This window comes from Lampetra fluviatilis, chromosome 2 (genome assembly GCF_964198595.1).
Source record: "Lampetra fluviatilis chromosome 2, kcLamFluv1.1, whole genome shotgun sequence".
Lineage (NCBI taxonomy): Eukaryota > Metazoa > Chordata > Hyperoartia > Petromyzontiformes > Petromyzontidae > Lampetra > Lampetra fluviatilis.
In genome coordinates this window covers 1,041,644-1,067,415 of record NC_136276.1, presented here as the reverse complement: position 1 = coordinate 1,067,415, position 25,772 = coordinate 1,041,644, and the positions used below count along the sequence as shown (strand labels likewise).

Sequence of the window (25,772 nt, the reverse complement as noted above, 5' to 3'; positions counted from 1 at the left end):
CGACTCTCCCTCCGACCGAACTCACGCAATTAGGGCTTTCTCCCAAATAACCGGATTAAACACGTGAGCGATCCAATAAAGCCACACTTTACATGTAAATGCGTGCTCTCAGGGCACCGCGCGGGGCTCCTGGCCTCCCGGCGGGTACCCAGGCGAAATTGGATTAAAAATTGTCATCGGGGACGAAAAAAACTTCTGAGTGGCCCAACGCACTCACAGCGATGTGTTTGGAATGTCGTCAGCCGGCCGTTGTTTTTGTGGTGACGCTTCACCACCAGTGGCAACGACTACCTCGACGAGAGAGTCCTCCAAGCGGCGTGCTGCTCTCCCCAATGCCGCGTGGGCATGCATGCAGAGCGGCGCCGATGAGCAGGGTAGATGTAAACGTAGCCCTCGTTGAAATCTGGGCGCGCAATTCCATTAACGCGCAGATTGAGCCACCCTTTGCCCAGCCTCCCAAGCTGGCAGATAAATGGACGGGTTACTGGATATGCTGAATGAAAATGCCTCCTAACGTCAACTCGCCTGCAGGAGCAGACGATACCTAAAAAGCAAAGCAAGACCGCACTTTTTACTCAGGCAGCACTGACCTGCTAAGCCATTTAAAATTGGCAGGAAAATCCACCTAATCCGTACAGCGGCGCACCGCAAGTGGATTCCATGACACCATTAAAGCCGGACGTGACTCACGACGGATCGAGCTCTGATGCATGCCTCTATGCAAAGGACACTAAAAAGTTAGCTTCATGGAATGTGCTTCTTGCGTGTCAAAACTGGGGCTCAACAGTTTCTCCAGGCAAATCTCCTTATACTTGTGAAAGGGACTTCTTTTTGGGGGGAAGTTTCCCGTGTGTCCCGAGGTGACAGCAAGGCAAAAATTGGGGCGACACTGGGAGACGGCGTAAGAGCGGGGGCGGCTTGAAAGGAGCACAACGCTCGCGAGTTCCGTAACCACCTCCCATCGGAGACGCCATTCACTTCTCCGCTACCGGGACAACCCCAACCCACCTCAGTGCACGATCCTCCCTTCCATTTCTCTTGCTGCGAGAGCTCCCTTTGTTTCCCGTGCAAAACCTCATTGCCTCCTCTACAACATGCCCTCTGGGTCTCCCTCTCCCCCTGCCCCAGCTGTTTGGGCTGCATACACCGAGGGGCGCGAAGCGCGACAGGATGCACACGTGTGGTAGCCGGGGTGGCGGAGGGGGGAGATGGGTGAGGGTGTCCGACCGTATTAGACACAGGGAAGGAAGCGAGAGAAGCCATCACGAAGCGCATGCTGTGCTCCCGGCACACGCAGCCAGGGACAATGGTGCGGGTGACGTGGGGGCGGCAGAGGTTCCTCGTCGCGAGCTTCTCTCCCCAGCAGACGTATTCATTTATCTCCACGCCGCCCTCCGAGAAGCCTCCGCACCATCTGTCCGACGCGAGCTTCAAGCTCGGCGTATGCCCACGTGATGTTGATCGACGTCGGTCACGTCCGTGTAATCTTTCTCGATTGAAAATAAAAACGACCACCTTCTTAAGTTCCTTCTTTGCCGAGCGGCGTGTTTCTCCCCGGAGGCGATCTGCTGACCGAGTCACCGCGACCCCTGCGGCACCGTCCAATGCTGCGCTTGACCTTTCCGTGCCACTCCTCGACACGGCCAGGCCACAACTCTGCCAGCCGCGCTCCTCCACGTCGACCTCGCAAGGGGCGAGGGGGCAGAGACCAGCAAAGCCAGCCCGGGGATGTTTCCCTTTGATTGAGGGCGGACGGTAAATATCCTTCCCGAGTTCACAAGTCAAGAGAGCGTCCAAACAACTCTCTCTCTTTAAAGGGACATATGGGAATTAGTTCTGCTCAATCTGTTCCCCTGGCCGTGAAACTTAAAGACCATTCCACATGCTCGCCTGGCTTATCTCGGGCACGTTAATGGGACGGCGCTCGCGAGCACGGAGGCAGCTCCCGTCCGGCATCCGCGTTGCAGCTCCCTTCTCCTCCGCGTCCCGCGGCGTGGCACGTCCTTAGGGGGGCCACGACAAACGCCGAGGCCGTCCCGTCGCGTCCCGTCCTTGATGAAAGGAGCTTTCACGGCTGCCGCCAGGTCAGCGTTTTCCTCCTTTGTCTGCTGCCGACCTGCCCGTTTAACCGCATATCTCAAACCCTTGCGATTAATTACCGGTCGGCAAAGTTTCACACCCAAAACTGCACCGCCCCAAGATCGTGACGATGACGCCGACGTTTCGTTTCGCTCTGTCCGGCACGAGATGGGTCGCATTTATTTGTCCTGATTTATGAGCCCAATGCACGAATGCTATGATGTATGTAAATGCTACTATAATAGTAATAATTTTCAGCCATCGGTCAACAAAATCCACAAAACCTAACCTCTCCAGGTACCACTCACAGCACTGCACATGGGCACCTCATGCACATGATGAGTTATGCGTGATGCCCGATCACTGCCCTCATCATCATTATCCTCATCCAGTTGAGTTTTTTGAAGATGCACTCAAATCTGTAACAAGTCTTGGAGCCAGAAAATAAAATGTACAGGATGTTGTGAACCATAAATAACAGTCGAACTATAATACGCAGGAGCACCATGAAGGAACAATTATTTTTTTTTAAATGCAGCAGGTGCCGTCTAAACATAAGCCATGTGAACACTAAAATAAGAATAATAATCACCTTCACCGCTTTGTCAAACCACTGATAAATGAAGGTCCCCCCACACTGTGAGGGTTGTTTGAGCATACTTCACCACGCTGGTCAGTGTGCATTGGTGAAAATACGAATTGAAATATACGATAAAGGCAATTTAAATAAACTCAAAGGAGTGAAATTAAGAACAAATGTGAAATAGAAACACGTGTGTTCGGTCACACTTTGCTTCTGCAACACGTCAAATTCGACTTGCCGCGTGGCGAGCCACACCACGAGCCAAGCGTGCCACACCACGAGCGTGCCACACCACGAGCCAAGCGTGCCACACACCACTGTGCACAGAACCCAAAGTTCATGATGAGCGACGTTGCCCACCCGGCTCTAGGTCTCCTCTGCGGCCACCCACGAGCGGTTGCGTGCGGTTCCTGTCGGGCCTCGCAGGGTGCGGCCCTGCCAGGCCTGCCACGGTACGGCCCTGCCAGGCCTGCCGAGCACCGTGAAAGAGGCCCCACCCGGCGTGACGGCCCATGGGACATCGCTCCGGAAAGATTCGTTTTGCGTGAGGACAGCGCGTCAAGGGTACCGCGGGTGCCGGGGGGCACGCTCGGAAAGGATTTACGGCGATTTCTGCCCCCCACTTCGCTCCCTTCAGCCCCCCCCCCCCCCCGGGCAGGCAGCAGCACCACAGAAACGGCTTTGAAACGGACACCCTCAGGTCAGCTATGACCTTCATCTCAAGGGTCACATCACAAGCGAAGTGGTTTGAGAGCCAGAGGTGGGAGGAAGCGGGCGCGGGACAGAGAGAGTGGCGAGCGAGCCGACGAGGGAGACGGGGAGCCGAAGGGGGGCTGGGAGGAGTAGGAGGAGAGAGGCAGAGAAGTGAAACGGATGCAGTGAAGCAAAGAGATGGCCCAGAGAGCATATTATGAGGCAAGCGTTGAGGAGTGAGTCACATGAGAGAACTAATGAGAGACACAGAGGGAGGAGAGCGGCAGTGGGGATGGAGTGCGCAGGAAGATTGCGGAGGTGCGCGGCTTCCATCAGAGCCGACCCTGTAATAACACCCGATCGGTCACGCCACATAAACGTGCGTCGCCAGTGCCGCCGTTACGGAGTGAAGAGATCAAAGAGGTGACACGGGGAAGGCGGGCGAAAGACAACAACAACAGGCCACCTCCCCTGGGACTAGCGGCGCCACAGCCACGGAAAGTGAAGTGCTAATGTTCACCGGCCTGGTGGACCGGCTCGGTGGACCGTGCAGACGTCACGGTCCGCGTGAGACTCCGACCTGCAGCACTGCGAGTGCTCAGCTAAAAAGGAAACACAGCAATTTGGTTGTTGATATATCAAAGCAGATTTGTTTAGTCGTATCCCTTCGTATGTGCTGGTCTTTCTTTGCTTTCATCCCACGTGCTAAAAAAAACTGTGGCTTAGAAAATAAAGCACGTCCATCACGAAAATCGAATGGTGAAGGTGCTAAGGGGATTGGTGCATCGCCAGGACCATGAGAGATAGTGGTGGCTTGGAAAGGCCTTCATCCAGCAGTGGACTGCTCATGGCTGATGACAATGAAACATTTCCCACTACAGGGCCCTCCTGAAGAAGACTGTTGACACTCAGCAGTGCTCTCCTGGATACATTACTATTATTATTTACAGACATGGGACCACCCCAGGACACAGCATGAGTTTATCCATGTGTTAATTTAATGAAATTCATGTTTTTATTGAGATTGAGAGGTAAAGTGATATTTTCCTGCAGTTTCCTCCAACGTGCTTAAATATTAGTGATATAATAAACCATTGTTCCATCAATTAATGTGAAATCTTACTTCAGGAAAATGACACCCGCATTGAATCGCATGTGCAAGTACCAATGTGTATCGATGTATACAAAAAGACGTGCTAATTATATACTAGTGTTGTTCGGCTAACGGGAGCAAAAACACACTTCTGAAAACAATATCAAAATATAGAGAAACACCACAAAGGAAATGATAAAAATGTTAATTAATAATAGTTTTTGGAAATCCCCATCCTGAATTGTGAAAAATTAATGGAATAGTGAATAGTCACATCACGAATAGGTACTCAACACTGAGCTGAAAGAACATAGCCCTTCCTGAAAAACTCTTCAAAAGCAACATCAGCTTTCATGGTTAAATATACATTAAAAGAGTACTTTTAATGTATATTTTTAATCATTAACTATAGCACCTTAGAATACCACTTGAAAGAAATCCATTCGAACCAAAAATCTAAATTATTAAACGGTGCATAAGAGACTGCACATCAAACTTAAGGTGTGCTGAAATGTTTACTTTGCAGCATGACCAAAACATTTAAATAAAACAAATATTTGAAGCACTTTAGATAAAAGTAATCACCTGAGGTTAAAGTCAACGGGGAAAAAGCGGACGATGCCTAATATACATTTAGCACAAATAGATGTTTGGAGACCTCGGATAGCAGCATCATGCTAGAGGAGAAAAAATTGACCTATTTATGTATCGCTAACGTGCCTGTCAAAATGTGTGGGTTTTGGATACGAAGTGTATTAAAGTGTAAAATCACCACCAGAGCCAGTGCCACGGCTCAGGTGGTGGCCGTAGACTTCAAATGTGCAAATTTCCCATTTGATTTATGCAGGAACCACCACTCCATCAACAATCTTCGGGCAATGTAAACAGCAATAATGCCCCGCAGAACAAATCAGAATGGACTCCTGGAGATTGCATAGCCAGGCACGATTGGAATAATAATTATTATTGTGCTGTAAAAACGAAAGCTCACGGAATGCTTTGCTTCTGCACGAACTCAATTGGTACACACACAGCGACAAAGACCCATAACAGACTGTTAGGGCAGGTGCTTTTGGCCGATGTTTCACACACCGCACTAGGTACTCATTTGAGGTTGAGTCGACCTAGGGGAGGCCCAGGACCGGTACAGATAATCTTTACTGATGTTGACCGCGAGCGGGAATTGAATTCGGGTCGCTGGGTTTGGAGCGCAGTGCACTAACCACTACACTACCGCTCCCCACACACACACACACATACGCACGCATATGCATACACTTAACGCAAAGGGTAATGATGTAGGTGTAAGTTGTTTACGTTAGAGCAGTATATACACGCACAATCCCATTCAATCCTCGTTCAAAATTGCTTTCATCTACGTTTCAAATGTCAACGATAGTGACACGTCTACCTGAGGTTCACAGAGCGGTTATGGAAAGCCACAAATCTTGCTACACACACCACAAAGGTTACTCGTTGAGATGGATGGCCTGGGAGGACCTTGTGATGAATGGGAGCTGCTGGCATTTGTCATTAATGATGCCGCATAATAAGCGATTTCACAAATGAGTCTATCAAACTTTAACCCGTGGGGAAAAAATGAAGGAAATAAAGATGCATCATCTTTAAAATTAAATAAATGTTTAGACATGCAGTGCGAGTCTTTACCTTCCATGCCGGGTGGCATAGAATTATAATTTCTGTTCACGGCTGACACAAGTGTAATTGTTGATTTTATCGGAGCTCCGACACACAATGTCGCCTCTTAAACTCATCAATATTTAATGTTTTGTCTTCATATTTACCGCTTGTGTTCACCACATTGCCTTTCTAAGAAGTGAACTGAAGGGGCACGACGATAGCCCATTAAAACGGAGCGCATCCTCACGCGTTGCTGCACACATTAGCATTCCGTTAGAGCCAGCGCTCGTTCGCTCGCTCGCGTGCTCGCGTGCAGACGCCGACACTCATCGCCCAGTCACAAGTCATCAGACTAATAGAGTGGAGACGCGGTGGTGCTGGCAGACAGCTGTGCCACAGAAACGCGCGGTGCCCTCACGAGCCCCGGTGCACAAAAACAAATAACAAAGAAAATAATAACTAAATAAATAAAATCCCACGAAAACCCGTGAGCGATTCGCCAGGACCGATTGGCAAACGCTGAAATTCGATCATGGCTACAGATAGATGGGAGGTCACGTGACCGCGCTCGCCCGCACACATATGCGCACACTTGCATTAATTGCCAAGCGCACAAATGGAGACTTGCGTACAGGCTTGCACACGGCGTGTTGGCAGGACGTCACACACTTTGAGAATGTCGAAGTGAGCCGAAGAGAAGTGCATGTCATCACGCACGTGCCTGTAAAATTCTCAAGACATATATGAGCCCAGTAAACATGCAATGTTGAGCCAACGTTGGCACGAGGTTTGAACCGTTGGACCAACATTGGGCCAGCGTTGGCCCAACATTGCATGTTTACTGGAAAGTCTCTGATGATAATTGTATTATTAGTACAAAATGGGCTTCAATTGTATGAGTGTGTACATAGCTGGGAAGCGGTAGTGTAGCTGCTAGCGTGCTGCACTACGAACCCGGCGACCCAAGTTCGATTGTATGACCTAACATTGGGCCTCCTCGAGGTCGATTCAGTCATAAATAAGCATCTTGTGCGATGTGTAAACATCACTAACAGGTCCTCGCCAACAGCGCTTGACTTAACAGTCCATTACAGCTATACAGGGGGGGATCTTTGTGGCTTGCTCTCGTATCTCATTTTCAAACCATCCGACTGCCCCTTGGCTCCACTCAACAATCACACAAACGTCCATTGACGCGGGCGGAGCGCACTCACGCACACGCTTGCACACCGAAGCCACCGGCCCTCGGGAAACGCGGCGGGGGCCGGCGGGCACCGTCGCGCCGCAACAACCCCGTGTCCCGACGCTAATGCAGGAGCCCAGAAGCCAGCCACGTGCTGCGAGGCAGAGAGGATTCGCAGGGCACGGAGGCAGAGCACTCTGTGATGAAGACATCAACCAGAAAGGCGTACCGACTGGCAATATTACCGCATGAACTGGCCAGATAAGCAAACCGGCGCAGATGCGTGCTACAGGCGAAGGAGGCACGGCTCTGTCCGTGCCCACCGCCCCCCCCCCGCTACTTTAAACATCTCCCCACTCTAACACCGAGCTCCCCAACGACGGAGACACCGAGTCTGTAAAAGCCAGTGTTGGTCAAGACCCGGGCATGGTGGTCCCTTTGTTTTCACAAGCGTCAGCTGGTTTAGGGACCAGATGACCCTCTCCCTGCGTAGGTCACGTGCGGTGCTTGTTTTAGCAGGGCAGACGGAGCCAGTGGGTACATGCCATGCAGCGCGCTCCCCTCCCACCCTCCCTCTCCCCTCTCTTCTATCGCTCTCGCGGGCTCACTGAGAAAACTCATAAACGTCCCTATACCCCCATGCCAAGGCCTGTAAATGTTTTATAAGCGGCTCCCAGCGCTATCAGCTTGCGGCTGCTTGCAATCTGCCAAAGGTTGGACTTTTAGTAAATTGCTTAAAGTGACTTCTACGTGCTCATGAGTAACTGGATACTCAAAGTCTGCAAACCCAAAGGAGGGGGTTCTGCTGCCGCAATAGAGAACGTACAAAGAGTGTGCACAATTACAAAAAGAGGTCGTGTTTTGTTTTGTTTACGTTTGGCTGAGTGTTTTGTGCGCGACATTTAGCCCGTGCCATCCGGCGGTCCTCTCAGTGCTGGCCGACAGCCCTCTGGAGGCACGAAGCAAAAATGATTTGTGGGTGTATCCCACGACAACAAACGCGATGTGCTGAGCGAGCCACGCAACTTCGGTGAAATAATTAAAGTGATCCACAAGTTAGAGGAAGGATCTGAGTTTGGGTTGGTATTTGGTGACCCCGTATATTTTCTTCATGAGTGCGAGCCCCCCCACCCCCCACCCTCAGCTATTTGGGACCCTACGCTGTTGCTTGGGTTGCCTACTGCCGGGCGCCACGACCGGTACCTTTTGAGGTTGCGCCGTTCCACCTCCAGTTCCCCTACAAGCTCGTCCATCCTCCTCTCACCGGCCATGGGCTCCTGCAAACACAAAGACAAAGGATCCGCCTTATAGCCTTTACAGACTGTTGGGGCAAGTGCTATTAAGCGAGCACTTACGAAGGCCGGCACGGCACACGAGGGGGTGGGTGACCAGCACTACGCCTGGCCGCCTTTGTCTCCCCACGACACTATCGCTCCCCACATGGGCTTCTGTACACACACACACACAAGGGCCCCGGCAGCTGTGATAAGCACGTCCGTCTGGGATTTCCACACAGCAGCATCTCTTCTGTGCTAAACACCATCACACCATCACCATGCATCCAACATCAACACCATCACCCTCACATCATCACCACAGCTATGACATCAACCATCACACCATCACCCTCACACATTCACCATGGGTATGATACAAAACAAAAGATAAGTTAGTTAACATCGATTGCAGCTTTGCTTTATCGAGATTCATAAACCCAGGAACTATTCTGATTCTCTCAACTCGGCTAATCCGGATTTCCCACTTTATCCAGATGGCGTTTGAATATTACATAACGGCTTAAATTATTAAGCATTGCTCTAAGACAAACGCTGTGTGCGCGCTATTGATCAGTGTAAACGGAAGACACTGCTGCAGCCCTATCACGGCCACCGATTGCATTCACAATGCTGCTGCTCCCGCATGTATGCAGGGGAGCGGCCGATGGTAAATCATCGTGGGAATTTATTGTTTGGATCGCGATTTTTTTCTCCCCCTTCTGCAGTTTGGTCTCCGATTAATCCGGATTAGCGAAATCCTGCTGTAATTTTTAAAACCAGATGGGACGACAGCACAACCATTAGTCAGAAAACCCCCACAAAAGACAAATATCCCCCGTATAACCTTAGCAGACTTTTGGGACAAGTGCTTGGAAATTAGCACCCCCACCCTACATACCGAGACCCCGCACAGCCTGACTGGGCACGCAAGTGCTGCTAGCGAGGGCCTCTTAAGGCCTTCGTCTCCCCAGTGCTGATGTTGAACACACCACGCCAGATACTCATTTAAGGTTGAGTCAATGTAGGGGAGGTCCAGGACCGGTTCAGCTATCACTTGACATTGACGTTAGCAGTGGCCGGGAAATTAACTCAGGCTATCGGGTTCAGAGCGCAACAGACTAACGACTGTACCACCGCGTCGCACTCGGCGCACAAAGACACAGACACACCTGCAAGCATTGTGCATATTCAGAGAAGGCAAGTACTTTAGTGTAGGAGTTTTAGTCTAGTGCGCTGTGAATCTGATGACCCGAGTTCGAAAAATAGGAGAGCAATGAACGACTCCTTGCCTCTGTGCCTGTGGCACCTTCCTGCCACGCACCATCAACCCCGTAACACCTTCCAACGAGCAAATTCCGCACACATCACTCATTCAAGATGGATTTGGGTTGAAACTTTTTCCAAAGACTAAACCCATACGTATTTCTCATTCAGCACTCGATCTATCAAAACTGTGCAGCTTACTGCAATAAATACCGATACCAGATCTCCACACGAAACAATTCCTGCCACCCAAACACAAGTGCCAATTCCTGGACTGACCGGCTCAAACCTAAACAGGTGGCAACCCTGACATGATACGCAACTCGGGTGTGATTCACAAAAATTGGGTGGAGTTCCACTCGTGACATGTAGTGTTCTCAGAGCTGGTCACGTGTTTGGCACACTTGTGCTTGCGGGCACAATACAACCGAGGGGCAAAAGCATAAAAATAAATGTTTAGTGAGCAAACAACAGTGGCAATGCAATCGAGAGTGTAGGCGGTGCACTATCGATTGCTCACTTGTTGTTGTCACTGGCTGACCCCGCCCCGACTGGACATCGGTGAAAGAAAGCTCCACAGATCATCGGATTCCTCCCGTCTCAATCACGATTCCGATTCGAGCTGGAGGGGCCGAAGTGCTGGGCTACGTAGATGAAGAAGACGAAGCGGGGACATTGGACAGGGTGGGATCCCCATGTAATTCCTAGCACCAGGGCCCATCCCAACCACTCTCCTTCACCGGTGTGCTGGAAGCATAACAGTCCACTCTGCTGTTCCACCTCCATCTCATGTGACAGCACCTCAAGGATATTTGCATCGATGACGACCAATAAACACGAGCAGCGTGACCAGTTATCGGAACGCAGTACGTTATCGGAATGTACTTAACGCAATCACTTAACGCAAAGCTGACCACTAATAGCCAACAAATAAAAGTTTATCTGTAGGAAAGCAGTCCAAAGGGCTGCGACCGGGGACTCTAAAAAGCAATGGGGGAGCTCAGGCTCGCCACGTTTAGGGGCTCCGTGTTTGCTTACTACAGTGATCGACTGTGCGCCGATATAACCGCTGCACCGCTGTCGGGGGCAGGACGCTATGTTTAAATATTAAATAACGCGCGTGGCTCGGCCATGCTTGAAATAACCCCATCTCAAAATCTCACTGATCCTCGCGTATAAATAAGCGTTAACCATAGGGAGTGGGTCACCTCTTAATAAACTAACTACCTTAACTGAAAGCTTTCGTGACTGCAGGAATTCATATTATTTGGGTTTTTCGGTAAAGTCACGTAGATAGGTTCAAAATAAATAACAAAAAACTACGACGTTTCGATCGTAACACGAGCGGTCGTCATCGGGAAAAGGGAGTTAGCTGCTAAAGGCAAACGTTTTATAAAGGTTTAAGACCCAAAGAAAAACTAACTACCTTACGCGTACGAACCCTACTCACGTGAGAGGGGACTTGGCTACAATGAGGAGGCCTGGCGGGGGAGCTCAGACCTCCCTCAAGAGCTGAACACAACAAAGACAAAGATCCCACGTATATCCTTCACAGACTGTTGGGGCAAGTGCTGTTAACGAGCACCTACGAAGGCCAGAACGGCACACGAGGGGGTGGGTGGCCACGCTGCACCGGGGACTCATTTGAGGCTGAGTCGACCTAGGGGAGGCCCATGACCTGGTCAATGAATCGTCACTGATGTTGGTGGCCATGAGCGGGAATCGAACTCGGGTCGCTGGATGCGTAGCGTAGCGCAGCGCGTAACACACACGCGCGCACGCAGACTGCATGACAGAGGTGACAGAGGACGAGAGAGTTTGCACGACTTGCGCCACCCAAAACTCAAGTCATCAACGCAATGAGGGTTCACTTAATTTACAATCCTCATTCTTCTTCATATGGCCTATGTTGATGTACAGCAACAGCCATAATTTTACACCCATGTGATTGAGCCAGATAATGGAGTGCATTGCATATGACGATGCCTCCTTCGTAATTGCGAATCGGGCCGTTGAGTCGTTATACGCTCCACAATTCTGTTCGGGCCGACAAAAGTCGTACACCGGAGTTGGTTTTAAGTTTATTTTCCATGGGTGCATTCAGAAACAGCATCAGCCATGGTTTGTGAGCCGATGCGGTTTAAGGTTGCCCATAAATTTCACGGAAGATCGATACCAAGGGAGCTTCTGCGTCAGGTCTTTCACACGAGGCGCTTTGTAAATCCCCCAACGATCGAAACACAGAGAAGAGAGCGAGCGACTTCCTTTAGTCGCCTGAGCTTTAATCTCTCTGCACAACTGTACGCCGTTCAAAAAAAAAAAGCCAAGGCTATTACGAAGTAAAATCCCTGCCATTTGGCGCGCGCGTGCGCAGCGGGCTGCACCGCGTGCAATGGCGATGCGCACACGTACGCAAAGCAGGGCTCGAGAGCGCTCGGATGCGGCTCCGGACTCCTCTTCCCGTGAGCCGCGGGCAAACTCTCTTGCTGTGCAGCCGCGTGCCGCTGTGCATCACGCGCCACGTGCAAGCGGCGTCCGGACTGGCGCGGCCACCTGACATCGTTATTCACTCTCTCTCGGATATTTCCCTCCGCCACTTTTTCATCAGCCATTGCACGTGCACTCGGTTAAAGGCATTAACCCACGTGTGAGCATTTTAGGGCAATTAGGGTTCGTGGTTAAGGGAGCGGCGAGCGGTGATGTAGCGCGGTTAGCATGGGCCCTGGTGCATGGAATTAAATGCCCCCGGCCTCTTCCATGTCTCTCCTCTTCGAAGCCTGACATCTGGGCCCCTTCCGGGCCATGGGTTCCGGTGCAGTTGCACCACCTGCACACTCGATTAGCCACCGCCCCTGGCTTGCAAGCAATCACGAGCGTCGCAAAGTCATGCGCCGTTGGGGTTACGACTTCGACACGTTTCGCCGTGACTCCCGCGGAGCTTCGACTGGACAGACCGGCAGAACCTCGCACGTCAGCGGCCAATCAGAAGGTTGCAGAAAGGCGGACAACGGATCCCTCTCTGCCTTTGACTGCGTAGAGGACCGTGGTCAAGCATTCCCACGCGCTTGTACACACACAGTCAAATGAACACGCTCGTATGCATTTAAACATATGTTCAAACACTCATGCCCACCCAAGTATAAACACGCTCGCACAGATGTACAACAAACAGTCGCACTGTGATAGTGAAGAGCACACCTCAGCGCATGACACTCATTTGAAAGAAATGGGGAAAAAAACATCAAGGCAGGATCATCATGCAAACGAGTCTGGAGACTCAGTCATGCTTTCCTGGAAATGTAGAGGACATTAATTATTAGTATACATTTGTGGCATTGGTCAGCAATTTCTCATACTCGTAGGTTTTTTTCGGTAAAGTCACGTAGGTAAAACATATATATATTAGAAAAAAAATTTACCTACGTGACTTTACCGAAAAAAAACCTAAGAGTATGAATCCTTGAGGTCACGAAAGCTTCAAATCTAGAATTAAGTTTTCTCATCCTGTGTGGCAGCTCTTCACCAGAGATGAAGACCAAGTTCGCCATCTATCCTTCAACAGGCGGTCGGGGCAAGTGCTATCAGCGAGCACCTCTTGAAGCAAGCACGGCGAACGAGAGGGCCGTGTGGCCGCAACTACGTCGAGCCATCTTCGCTCAATCTTACACATCACAACAAGTACCCGTTTAAGCCGGCGCTGACCTAGGGGAAGCGAAGGACTGGTTTCATTTTATAACTCACCACGGATGTCAGCCATGGTCAGGAATTTTACTCCGTAAACCAGGGGAATGAGGTCAACAGGTTTGTAGCACAGTGTGCTAACCACGATGTCACTGCTCACCACACAGACAGGCCCATGAACACACACACACACATGCACAAAAACAAAAGACAAAGACCCCTATATAGCCTTTGTTGGCGAGCGCTGACAAAGGCACCTGGCGCATGTTTAAGACTGAGTCGACCTAGAGGAGGACCAGTTCAATTATTCGCCACTATTATTAGTCGTGAGCGAGAATCATAGTCGCCGGGTTCGTAGCACGATGCGCTAACGTACGTATGTACGTAGAACTTATTTCGCACCGTACACGACCAAACGTGCTCACCACACACGCACGTGCGCACACAAATTGACAGAATGTATAAATTCATGTGTATAGCACAGCCCCAGGTAATCCCCGGGAAATCTGACTCATGTCGGATACATTTAAGAGCATCGCAGCAGCATGTGAGCCATGCAGGCAGAGCAGATGCCAAGAGGGCAGCATTTCCACAAGCGATGTAACCCATGAAAATGCCCCATGCGGATTTCAGCAGCTTTAGCTGTAATTTGTTTTTTGCTTTAGATGTGAATTAAATATACGGTTTGGACATCACGATAAGAAACATCCATGAAATACAGGAACCCCGGAGACAGCAAATTGAAATACCCTTCCATTTCAGCCTCATGGAATTGTCCCGTTCATCATCATCGGCCACGGCCAACAAACCGCTGCACGAAGGCCTACCCGAGCCGTTGCCGTCTCTCACGGCCTCACGATGCGACGATCCATCGAGCGACCTGCGCATGGCCCGGTTTCATCGCTCCATCTCCACGTTGCGCGTGCCCTCGTGCGTGTTCCCTCCTTTGAGTGCCGCTCCATCGTTAGGCACGGCCACTGGCCATCGTAACCTCACGCGACGCGTCCTGCCCCAGGCGCCCACTTACGGCTCGTAACGGTCAACGTGACGTCTCTAACTCGCGGACGTTCTCTGGCCCGCACGCCCCTCCTCTCCCTCCCTCTCAGCGCTGTTAGTGAGCGCCTATCCAAGCGGGTAAGGCACACAGGGGCGGGGTGGGGGGGGGTCTCTGGAGGGTAGTCGGCAACATACGAGCCACCCCAGTGCTGACGCTCACGCGTTGCGTCACGTGTTGAACCAGGTGAGAATGCAAGAGACCGGCATGGGTCTCATTTGCAACAGTTACCAAAATGGCAATAGCAATACAAAGTAAAATAAATACCGCAATGAGGCAAATATAAATCAGAGTAAAACAACGGTGTCGCGTGAGAAATATAAAATGTTGCACAAAATATAAATCAACGTAAAATAATAAATTCCCTGCAGTGTAAGTTACCTCAGGCAGATTCATCTTATACTCATCATAGTACAAATAAAGTCACAGAAACATTAAACAGATATATTAGGTAGACTGTTGCACCGATGTGCAAACCGGTAAATGTCAAATGCAGGCCGAGTTGACATTTGGGAGGCTTAGGCCAGGTTCAGCTTTCAATCACCAGTGGTGCTGTGAATCAGAGTGAGGAATCAAACCTCGGTCACGAGGGTTACAGCACCGCGTGTGAAACAAGACACGACCGCCCGTCACATATTTACACGTAAACACGCGCACAAAGCCAAAGATCCCCCGCACAGCCTGTTATAGACTACTGGAGAAAGTGCTGCTCATGAGCACCTATTAAAAACCCAGCACGCACACGAGGGGGTCGTGCGGCAAGCCCCACACGTCCACCCTCCTTTGTCTCGGCCGACATTAACACACCACACGAGGTAAGTAATTTAAGGCCGAGTCAACCTAAGGGGTAGTTTAGATCAGTTACGACAGCATTAACCAATGATGTATGAGCCATTGTACAACCGCTTCCCACAAAACCCCTCAAGGCGAAGACAAAAGATCCCCCCCCATATAGCCTTAAACAGACTGTTGGGGCAAGTGCTGTGAGAAAGCACCTATGAAGACTGGCACGGTAAACGATCGGGTGAGTGGGCAACACCAAGCCCGGACGCCTTTGTCTTCCCAGTGCTGACGTTTACACACCGCACCAGATGTTCATTTAAGGCTGAGTCAATCTAGGGGACTCCCAAAGATCAGTAAAAATATTCGCCACCGTTATTTGTCGTGAGCGGGAATCTAACTCGTCACCGGGTTCAAATCTGCCACCGATACACAAACCACTAAACTCCTGCTCCCAACGTACACCACGCACTCAGGCTCGCCGTGGCAGTTGGAGTGTCAACTCGCTCGTTTTTGTAGTGGTTGGGTGGTCTTTGGAGCAGACAGGGCGCTTCCCTTAAGGGTTGAGGTTCACTGGTTTGAGCCCTCATCCTGCCTCCACTGACAATGCCCCAAGGTCACAGCGATCAAAAAGCATGTGCGCCGCTATTGTGGGCGCATGCTACAGATCCCACCACTCCGTGACACCGCAGTGAGCTGTTTGTTGGGTGCCGGCATAAGGGCGAAGGCACCCCACCACAACGTGGAACGTAAAACATTACATCCGAAACAAATGTCTATCTGATGTATAAACATAACCTATCTGTGTTCCGTGCGGGGCTGCTCACTCATCACTCCAAGATTCTCGAGCCTGTGAATGTGTATCGGTATAATTCAAGCTGCATAAAATCAATGAAATTATAATGCATTGTTTGAATGAATCAGTAAAGAGCTCTTTGCAACAAACAATAATTTTACGAAAGAGACCTAGCGAAAACATATTCATGCAGAAGACTGCACACTTATGAATTCAGCACAATACTAATTGAACAGTAAAAAGAACCAGCTAAGGAAGTCGGCTATATGTTCATTTTTAAAAGTCCAATAGGCGGCACTCATTCTGTTTATTCGCCCTATGCCATTGGTGGAATTTCAACATAAATGTGGCAGGGGCAAGTCTTTCCATAATGCAACCGCTGTCGACATCCCCAGACGCTCATCAAAGTACAATTTTTATCGCCTTCAGAGGGGTTGCGGGGCTGAGCCGACCTTCGGCTGGGATTTGAACCCGCAAGCGTCCCGCCTGCATGCTGCGCGGTCAACAGCTGCACCGCCCAAACGGAGGCAAAGGAGTTTTAAACAAGCAGCAGCAGCACCGCGCCTTCCACGGCACGAGGTGAGCGAAGCCATCGCAGACTCTGCGAGTGCCGCGCGGACCGAGCGCTGCGGCGCGTGCAGCAGTCGTGGGGATGGTGGAAAAGTAAACACTTTGGTCTAGAGATATTTATAAAGGCCAGATATCTGTCATGCAATGCCAATATTAACACTTCGCCAAGGCATTCACGCTAATGCGTGTTTTGATCTCCGCTGACAGCCTGATATAGCGCCTTGCGTTCAGTGGGAGGGTGGGGAGGGGAAACAAAAAAAATTTAAAGAAAACAAGATCTAAAAATTGTGAGCGTGTAAATAGCTTGACCAATCGCTCTGATTCCCGGACGAGGAACGGGGGCGTTCCTCAGCCAGCGCCATGTGCCCTCGCACGAGGCCGATTTGCAAATAGCCACAGCCCTCACGGTGCGACATAGTTAACGCAGATTGTAAACACTACGAATAAACTGCAAGCGATGAGTCCCAATATACAGCCTACAAGTCGACGCGCGCCGCTCTCCGCCTGCGTGACACGCGGTTCCACCTCACCGCTCGCGCGACAGGCCGCGGCCAAACCGTCGCGGCCATCGTCACAGGAAGCAGCCGACGAGGACTTTGCGTCATCTTTATTTACATCTGGAGAATCAGCTCATCTCATCCCCCCCCACTCACCCCGCCCCCCATGCCAGCGAGGTGTTGGGATGAGGGAAGAAAATCCGAACGCCTGCTGTTCAAACAAACAAGCTTCTTGGGAATTATTTATTGAAGAAAAACACATTAAATTCTTAGGAAAATGCCGAAACCCACTTGTTCTGTACATGCAAGAGCGCTTGGATTCTAGGAAGTAAATTAGCCGTAAGAACTTGGCAGAATTACTGCAGTAATCAGCAGGATTGATTGCCAGTGCACCGGCTGTAGCTGCCGTCCGTCTCAATACGTGCGTCCGTGCGTGCACGCTGCGCGTGTGCGTACATGTTCGAAGGTTCTGGCCAAGGACCCCCCCCCCCACCCCATGCTTAACCGTGCACGGCAGTGTTTTGAGGTTTTTTGACAGCGACGGCTGAACTCTACGACGCGACGTTGCCGAGCCGCAGGGCGACGCGAAGACACGGCCGCCAGGCGCTCCGCCAGGCTCCCGCGTCCCACCCACGGCCCCACGCTGCACGCAGGCCGCTCTCGTCGCCAAGCCGCATCTGTGCACAGCACATCGACGGAGAAACCCTCGCGGGGATTTTGGCTGCGGTTATTGCGGCTCGGCAACCCAATCGTGCCGGCCACTTTTCGTCGGCGACGCAGGCTCAAAAAATGCGTTTAGGGGCTCTTATTAAAGCGATTGCCGTGGCCCTGTGATGCGTGTTGGCCGTGTCAACGGTGCCGCCGTACCCTCCGACTACCACATGTGTGCACTGATGCAAATGAAAAAAAAACTACTTCGTTTTTTAAGACGTTGCGATGATGATGATGCGCTAATTCGTCCGAACTGAAATATTGCACTCGCGTTACACACACTGAACAATGAATTGTGTGACCGAAAATGGATGAATGTTCAGGGTTTGATATGCAAATGCAATGCAACAGTCTCATGGAGTGAAGACGCCAATAGAAGCAGGACAAAAACAAACAAAGGGCGAGAGAAATGAAAGAGAACAAATGGGACGGAAACGAAATCCACTCTTGTATGAAATCGCAACCCTTAAACCACGACGATCCATCACGTAACTGGGAGGTGTAAATCACTGCATGTCTAACACACACAATGCAGTGAAATAGTGAACACAGTTTATGCATAAACCGTTCTACGGTAAATGTACATGAATTGTGTACGTCAATCATAGATTGTTCCTTAATGCACATATGAAGAGGGCAGTGGAACGACATGATAAAACTTGCTGTCCTTAATGGGACTGCTGTATGACAAGCACTATGTGCATGAACACACAAAAAAGCCAAAGATCCCCCATATAGCCTTAACAGACTGTAGGAGCAAGTGCTGTAAGCGAACACCTATGAAGACTGTGAAGGCACACGAGTGGGTGGGTGGCCAGTAACCACGCCCGGTCACCTTTGTCTCCCCAATGGATGTGTTTACACACTGCACCAGCTACTCATTTGAAGCCGAGTCGACCTACGGGAGGCCCAGAACCAGTGTTGACCGTGGGCAGTGCAGCGTGGCCGCTGCACTGCTGTTCCCCACCCACGCACACACGCGCACACACGCACACACGCACACACGCACACACGCACACACGCGCACACACACACGCACACACACACACGCACACACACGCACGCGCTGGCTATAAAAGAAGTTTGCCTGTGCCAAGCCAGACGCGTGTTTGGCGCGCGAAAACCTGGCCAAGGACAACGGGGGTTCACCCAACAGGGCCGCCCTTTCATATTTAACCACTCCTCCACCAAGGCCAGCTTCACTTTGAATGTTCAGCAGATTGTGAAACTCGATGCCGTAACGGACTTCAGGCATGAGAGCCACACGCACGAAAAGAGGGCACCGGTTTTCTACCGTGCGTTGGCGCGGGCTCCAAAATGAAGCCCAAGTAGCGCATTTTTTTTTCAGTGCGTCTTTTTTTTGCATTCCTGAGCGCCGTACAAACCACTTTCTCTCATTTTGGCGTGCGTCGTGTTACTCTTCCCTGAGCCAATATTTAGTCAAGCCGCCTCAACGTTTTTTGACAAAAGATCCAAAGAAATATTGCGCTCCAAGGCCTCGTCGAAACAATTTATTTAATAAAAGCTGCACGTCTTAAAGGAAAGGAAACACTTAGCGCAAAAAAACTGTTTTGCGAGCGCGTCCGTGACGCGTGCCGAGGCGACCGTTCACTTAACCCTGCCGCCCCGCAGTGAGCGACATTCGCGGATTTAAAGAAAAAATGAATCCGAGTGCCTCGCCTCTTCCCTGCCTCGATGCGTCCTACCGGGGGTCGAGCGAAGATCAATACGAATAGCTTTTACCAGGCAGAGCAGTGGAGGCACACGGCTCTCACTCCGAGGAAGGATCATCGGCTCAAACCCCCCCCCCCCCCCCCTTGTTCCTGTCCATGACATCTGGCCAAGAGCCACAGGACCACCCCATTATTACCACCTGAAGCCCCAGCTCAGCACACCCGTCGCGACGTGCAGGTGGGAATTAGCCTGGCCGTATATAAATAAATAAATACCCCCCCCCCCCCCACTTCGCACACAAAAATTTTAAAGCTTTTTTTTGTTCACATTCAACAATGCTGGCATGCTGCGCGAGCGAAAAGCCTCGCGAACCAGGCGAATCCTGAAAACCTCTTTGGCCGACCACCCACTGTCAGGGCCCTACAGCAACGAGCCCAGGCGAGGGACCGCGACGTGTGTAACTTTTGTCACGTGGTAGGAATGCAACAAACAACAATAACACAACAACACACGTGCTCAAACTGCGCACTGCACACAGCGCCCGTATCGCTTGCGGGTGAATATTTCAACTTTTCGACAGATGGGACGTTGACATGTCTTACACACTATGGCCGGGCCTTGACCATTTGTCAAACGGACTTTGGGACTTCTTAATCACGCGCAGTGTGTTTGTCACTGTGGTGAAATGTTTCTTATACCGTTGAGGGGGGGGGGGGCGGGGAAGCTGTACCAGTAGATCATATTATCCCCATTCATTCATGTTACTCCTTTTGTCCGAGTACGGACAAACGGATGAATCTGTCATCACTTCTGGGTCACTCCTCTTATCTTCGTGAACGCTCGGATAAATAGGATGAATGGAGTGCTTCCGGGAGATGACTTCATCAGCTGACTGCTACACGGATAAGCGCAGATAACAGATCAAGTTTGCTACAACTTCCGGGTCAATCTTATCTGCAGCAGCTAATGGGACGAATCAATCCATTGATAATGGAATTTTTGGTGGATCGAATGAAGGCATGCATAACGAGCGTATCAGATAATCGGTACTCTGACGAGAGGATTTTCACGACACATGACAATAGCCCCAGTAATAATATTGCATATTGCTTTCCTGATACAGCCTAAAACTACTGACGCCACTACCAAGAAAGCACCGCAGCTCCGGATGAACTTCCCTTGTGCCTCATGCTGCTCTTCTCAATCTCTGCACATCTGCTACTTTCTCCGCGTCCTCCACAGGAGACCTCAATTTACCCACTATCCGACGTGCCTGCCCGAATCTCCTGACGAAAATTAATTTAATCGTCCGTCCCACACCACACTACACGCTCAATTCGAGCTCCTCGCGCACACATCGCATCGTCCTGTGCCAATTTACGACAAAAATTGTGTCGTTTTTTTTTTTCAATTGATCCTTCCTGGCTCAAAGCTTAATCGACGTGAACCACTGCTCCATGTTACACTTCAACCAACCATCGAAGTACGGAGTTTCCCTCCTCTGTTCCATCAACCCCTGCTGGCAAGCAGTAAATATATCTCTGTTGTAAAACCTGTTCTACGCCGACACTTCCTCTGAGCTACCCTTCAGGTTTCATTCCCACGCCTTTCTCCTCCTGCAACCCTTTCATTTACTTCAAGGGGCCGTCCAGATTCATTCGCAATGATTGTGATTTCATTCACAAGTTCCCGAAGGCGCATTCTTAAACTCCTGCTGTCGCACTGTCATTTTGCGGCCGTATCATCAATCCCACGAAACCTTTATTTATTAAGGCTTGCACCGAGACACTCTTTGTCTGTCACGTAGCAGTGCTTGCAAGGGAGACTTGAGTTGAGTGGTGTCACAGTATTGGCGCAGCCATAGTAGCAATAATTATTACAAAGATATTAGCAATAACAGTATTACTGTGCACAACATCAACACTGTACATGATTAGTGATACATTAACAAGGAATTAATCTAAGTGTATGAGTAGATGATTAAAAGATGTGTAGTGACATAGATGGGGTCACTATGGCAGTTAGCGCCAGCTACCATCACAAGAGTGGAGCTGTGAGTCTTGGGCCTCTCTGGCACCAGAGTGGGTATGCCATGGAAGCGAGCCCTCGGGGGCATAGTCCTGGTGACAGTGAGAAAGAGGTCGGGTGAGGACGTGACAGTCTGGGTGACCCTGAGAGGGGACGTGACCGGACGAGGTGGCAAGGGGGGCCCAAAAGGGGGAGAGAGGGACACGTGATGTAGGGCCCAGAGTCTTCGAGAAGGATCTGGAAGGGGGCGTGGCTAAGGACGGAGTCAGGCCACGCCACGGCCAATAAAGCCCGAGACCCAAGCCCCCGGTCGGGGCTGTTCTCTGGAATCAACCCTCGGTGCTATGTCTCTCCGATCTTCGGTCTTCGCTCGGCAACGTGGGGCAGTCAGAATGTTACCGACTGACCCGGTTATGTAGTTGCCCCATTGTGGCTTAGAAATACTCAAGTTGGCTATCACCTCTATTGTTAATCAACACGTTTGTGCAGTTACCCGGTTGGGGTGTTGTAATAAACGTGTTGCCTCCAAGTCAAGTGTGTGCCTCCGTGATGAACACTACAGATGTAAGAAGTGTAACGAGATTGGTGGGATGTGGAAAGTGGTTTTGAATTCAAAATGTTGTTTTTCCCATAATTGCTACACATTATTTTGGTGGGATATCTATACATGGATCGCCCTGTACGTTTCGTGACAAGACGTACCCCCGTTCACACAGGAGCGGACGAAGCACAGCCGCCGACAGACGGTCAGAAATCTGTTTACAAACTGTTTAACGAGCGCTTTTCCCAACTTTTCCACGGATAAATGCGTCAGACGGGGCTGTAAATGCCCCCATAAAAAGAAAGCGTTGCCTCATTGGACACTCGTCTGCAGCTTGCGCCAATTATTTGATAGCAATCGTGGCTGTTTGCTGCTGTGCCCCCATCACGATGTTTCTGGAGATTAGATAGCAAGTAGTATTTGACGAAACATCATTTGAAACGCTGAACTCCGTTTTCATGAATGTTTTTATTTCTACTCATTACTACTGCAACAGGAATTTACACCCATCATAAAACCGCAAATAAAAGGCAATAAGCAAGATAAGCATACCGTTCCGAATGTGCCCAAATAGTTTACCCACAATTACACTTAAACTATGTTCCACAATTACACAAACCAGACCTACATCAAAGCAGCATATGGCTGTTAAGGCTGCACAGAGCCATTCCTCATTCTCATTTATAATGCAATTTGTATCCAATAAATATCTCTGGTGAAGGATTACGGAGCTAAAAATATTACATATAAAAGACTGAAAACACCAAACTCACACCACTTCGTGGAATTTGTCAGCGCACCGTGCCTGCTGCTCTATTGAACGCGAGATGGAGAACGACGCACAGTGGCACCGGCCACCCCTCTTCCATCCCATGCCCACAAATCTCACCCCAGCACTACCGAATGTTCCTGGATTACAAGACGCTCTGTGCCAAGACAACTACGGTGCTCCATCAACCGCTTCATAACAGCAACTGGTCGCTGCGCCACACCTCCTCCACAAGGGGAGAATTGAAGACAACCCACGGTGTCACTGCGGCCACCCGAACCAGACAATGGGACTTGTCGTGAATAACCGCATCCTACGCCCCAGGCTCTCCGGCGGGACTGAGCAGTATTAGTCGTGCAACTCCCGAAAATATCGCATGGCTCACAGACTTAAACTTGGACGTGTGAAGAAACGAAACAGGAGCATTCATCCACAAATCTGGCTACCACCTGATGATGCCGGTTGTAATTCCTGGCGAAACGTCGTACTCAGTTTGTAAATGTTGTGGCTTGGCTCTCCAACACACTGGTGTGCTGTACTAGTGACGAATTGGCATGTTCTGTTCATGTGACAACCCTTACTAGTGGGCTGTGTCGGTTGGTGGTGGGTTTAACGACACATTTATATTTGTGTGATCTAACCCAAAAAAACCTGTATTATGGATGATATTGGTCGCGAAAGCTTGCTACGTGTTAAACTGAGCATTAAAACACTCATTACTTTTAACTTTTCCTTGGAAATGCAAGGGGCAAAATTGCCTCCTATAATGCGGAAAATACTGCAATTCCCCAATAACCATAGCCTCCATCCCCTCTGCCCACAGAGCTTCCCCCCATCCACCCACCCTCCCTTAAAATCCTGCCGCACCACCGGCTTCACTCCTGCCCCACGGGGGTCCGACCAAATTGAACCGATCGGTGGCGAGCGCAGCGGGCACTAATTGCTGAAACTGGGCAGCGATGGCGAAGCGACGGCGCGAGGGCACTGGAGAAACGGCGGGGTCGAGCGAGGACCGCACGCAAGCCGCGGGGGAAACGGCTCCTCGGACGGTGCGCCCCCCACTATCTCTAATGGACGGCCATCGTGCGCTCGCTTGGTCCGAGCGCCGGCTCGGCACGGCGCCGGGAACGAGTCGTGCATGACACCACCTGCGGCGAGCGTGCACCGAAGGGGACGGTCTCGCTGGTAAGAGTTGGTGTCCCGAGCAGCAGTGGACAAAACACGGAGCAGGTTTTTGACATCCAACATGGTACAAAGATAGTGATTTGGTATTTGTGAGTAGGATTACTTTTCCGCAGAAGATTACTGAGCAGTTCTACGCATTGTCACAATTCAGGACCGCAATTCGATTTAAGAATCAGTTCGGTTTTATTTTTTGCCAGCGGTAAATGTAGCAGCGCCTACATCAAATCGCATACGATAGCCACGAATGAGACACTGCCAATTGATTCTCACTCGAATCGATGGATCGAGAAAATCGTTAAGAACCGAGAGCCCTGGAACATCAGAGGGAGACTCGCAGAGGTGTGGACTCGAGTCATGTGACTTGGACTCGAGTCAGACTCGAGTCATGAATTTGATGACTTGCGACTCGACTTGGACTTGCATAACAATGACTTTGTCCCACCTCTGGAGACTCGCAGGCAAACGTCGCCCCTCTGCTTGCTCTCAGCAGCGTCCACCACGGCCTGAGCATCGTCGTGCGCCACCGTCTCCAAGACGAACGAATAACCAATTGGAAACTAAAAGCTATACTCTTTAGTTCTTTCGGTAAAGTCACGTAGGTATCAAATAAAATAAATCACGACGTTTCGGGCACAACGCAAGCGTCCATCATCAGGTGGGAAAGCATGGTCTGCTGCAGACCATGCTGCAGACCATGCTGCAGACCATGCTTTCCCACCTGATGATGGACGCTTGCGTTGCGCCCGAAACGTCGTGATTTATTTTATTTGATACCTACGTGACTTTACCGAAAGAACCAAAGAGTATGGATTCCTGCAGTCACGAAAGCTTCAAATCAACTAAAAGCTATTTTTATTTTAGCAGGTAAGCCCCACTGAGCTATAGAGCTATTTTTCAGAAGGGACTTGGCTATCACAAATGATAGCTCAATGAAGTGGCTTATCATTAATTCATTAATTGCAGCCAAATATTTTAAACACATGCTTCTAAATTTGGAGCGGAAATCCAGAGGATCCGGAGAAAAATCCACGAAACCACGGGGAGAGAGACACCGCAAACTCCAAATCTACAGCAGGCGTCAGGGTCGGGATTGAGCCCACTTCCTCCTGCATACCAGGCGAGGGAGTTAACATCTGGATGAACTATTAAATAACATCCGCAAAGGAGAGAGACTTTTATAAGTGCGAGTATCACGTTCCTGAGTGGGGCGCACACAAAGGCTGGAATGCGGGAGGAATCCGGCAGGCATGTGGCAGCGAAAACCCAACGGCGGCGTCGTCGTCCCGCAAGGCGACGACGCCGAAGCCGGGGGATGAATGACGACGGCGCGCCGCCCTCCCCGGGGCAGACGGGGCGACCGCCACGAGGGCCGAGTGAAGCCGCCACCTCTCAGACCGCGTGGGGCCTGCCGGTTATCGCTCCTGCCCTGATCCACTCCATCGCTCTGGCCTCTGCGTACGTGCCATGACGAAGGGCCGTTGCACAACGTGTCACCTATTCTTTTGCTAAGCTTTTTGTTTCCCCCTTTGATGGCCACAGTGTTATTTATGAATGGGCTGCGTTGTAATCTTTCTTGAGTCGGCGGCGAGGTACACCGACCTCAACAATGCCCCTCGCCGCAGACTCACAAGCCTCGATCCCCCTTCTGGGATCGCACTGTCGCCATCCTAGGAT

The 25,772-nt window shown here is 50.5% G+C and overlaps 1 protein-coding gene across 1 annotated transcript in view; it reads right to left on the bottom strand.

The window, feature by feature from the left end:
• NCKAP5 (NCK associated protein 5) overlaps positions 1-25,772 on the bottom strand; it is a 232,192-nt gene that overhangs the window by 119,369 nt on the left and 87,051 nt on the right. The window contains exon 7 of the mRNA XM_078876191.1: positions 8,476-8,549. Coding sequence (XP_078732317.1) covers positions 8,476-8,549 — 74 coding nt within the window. The remainder of the gene's footprint in view (positions 1-8,475; positions 8,550-25,772) is intronic.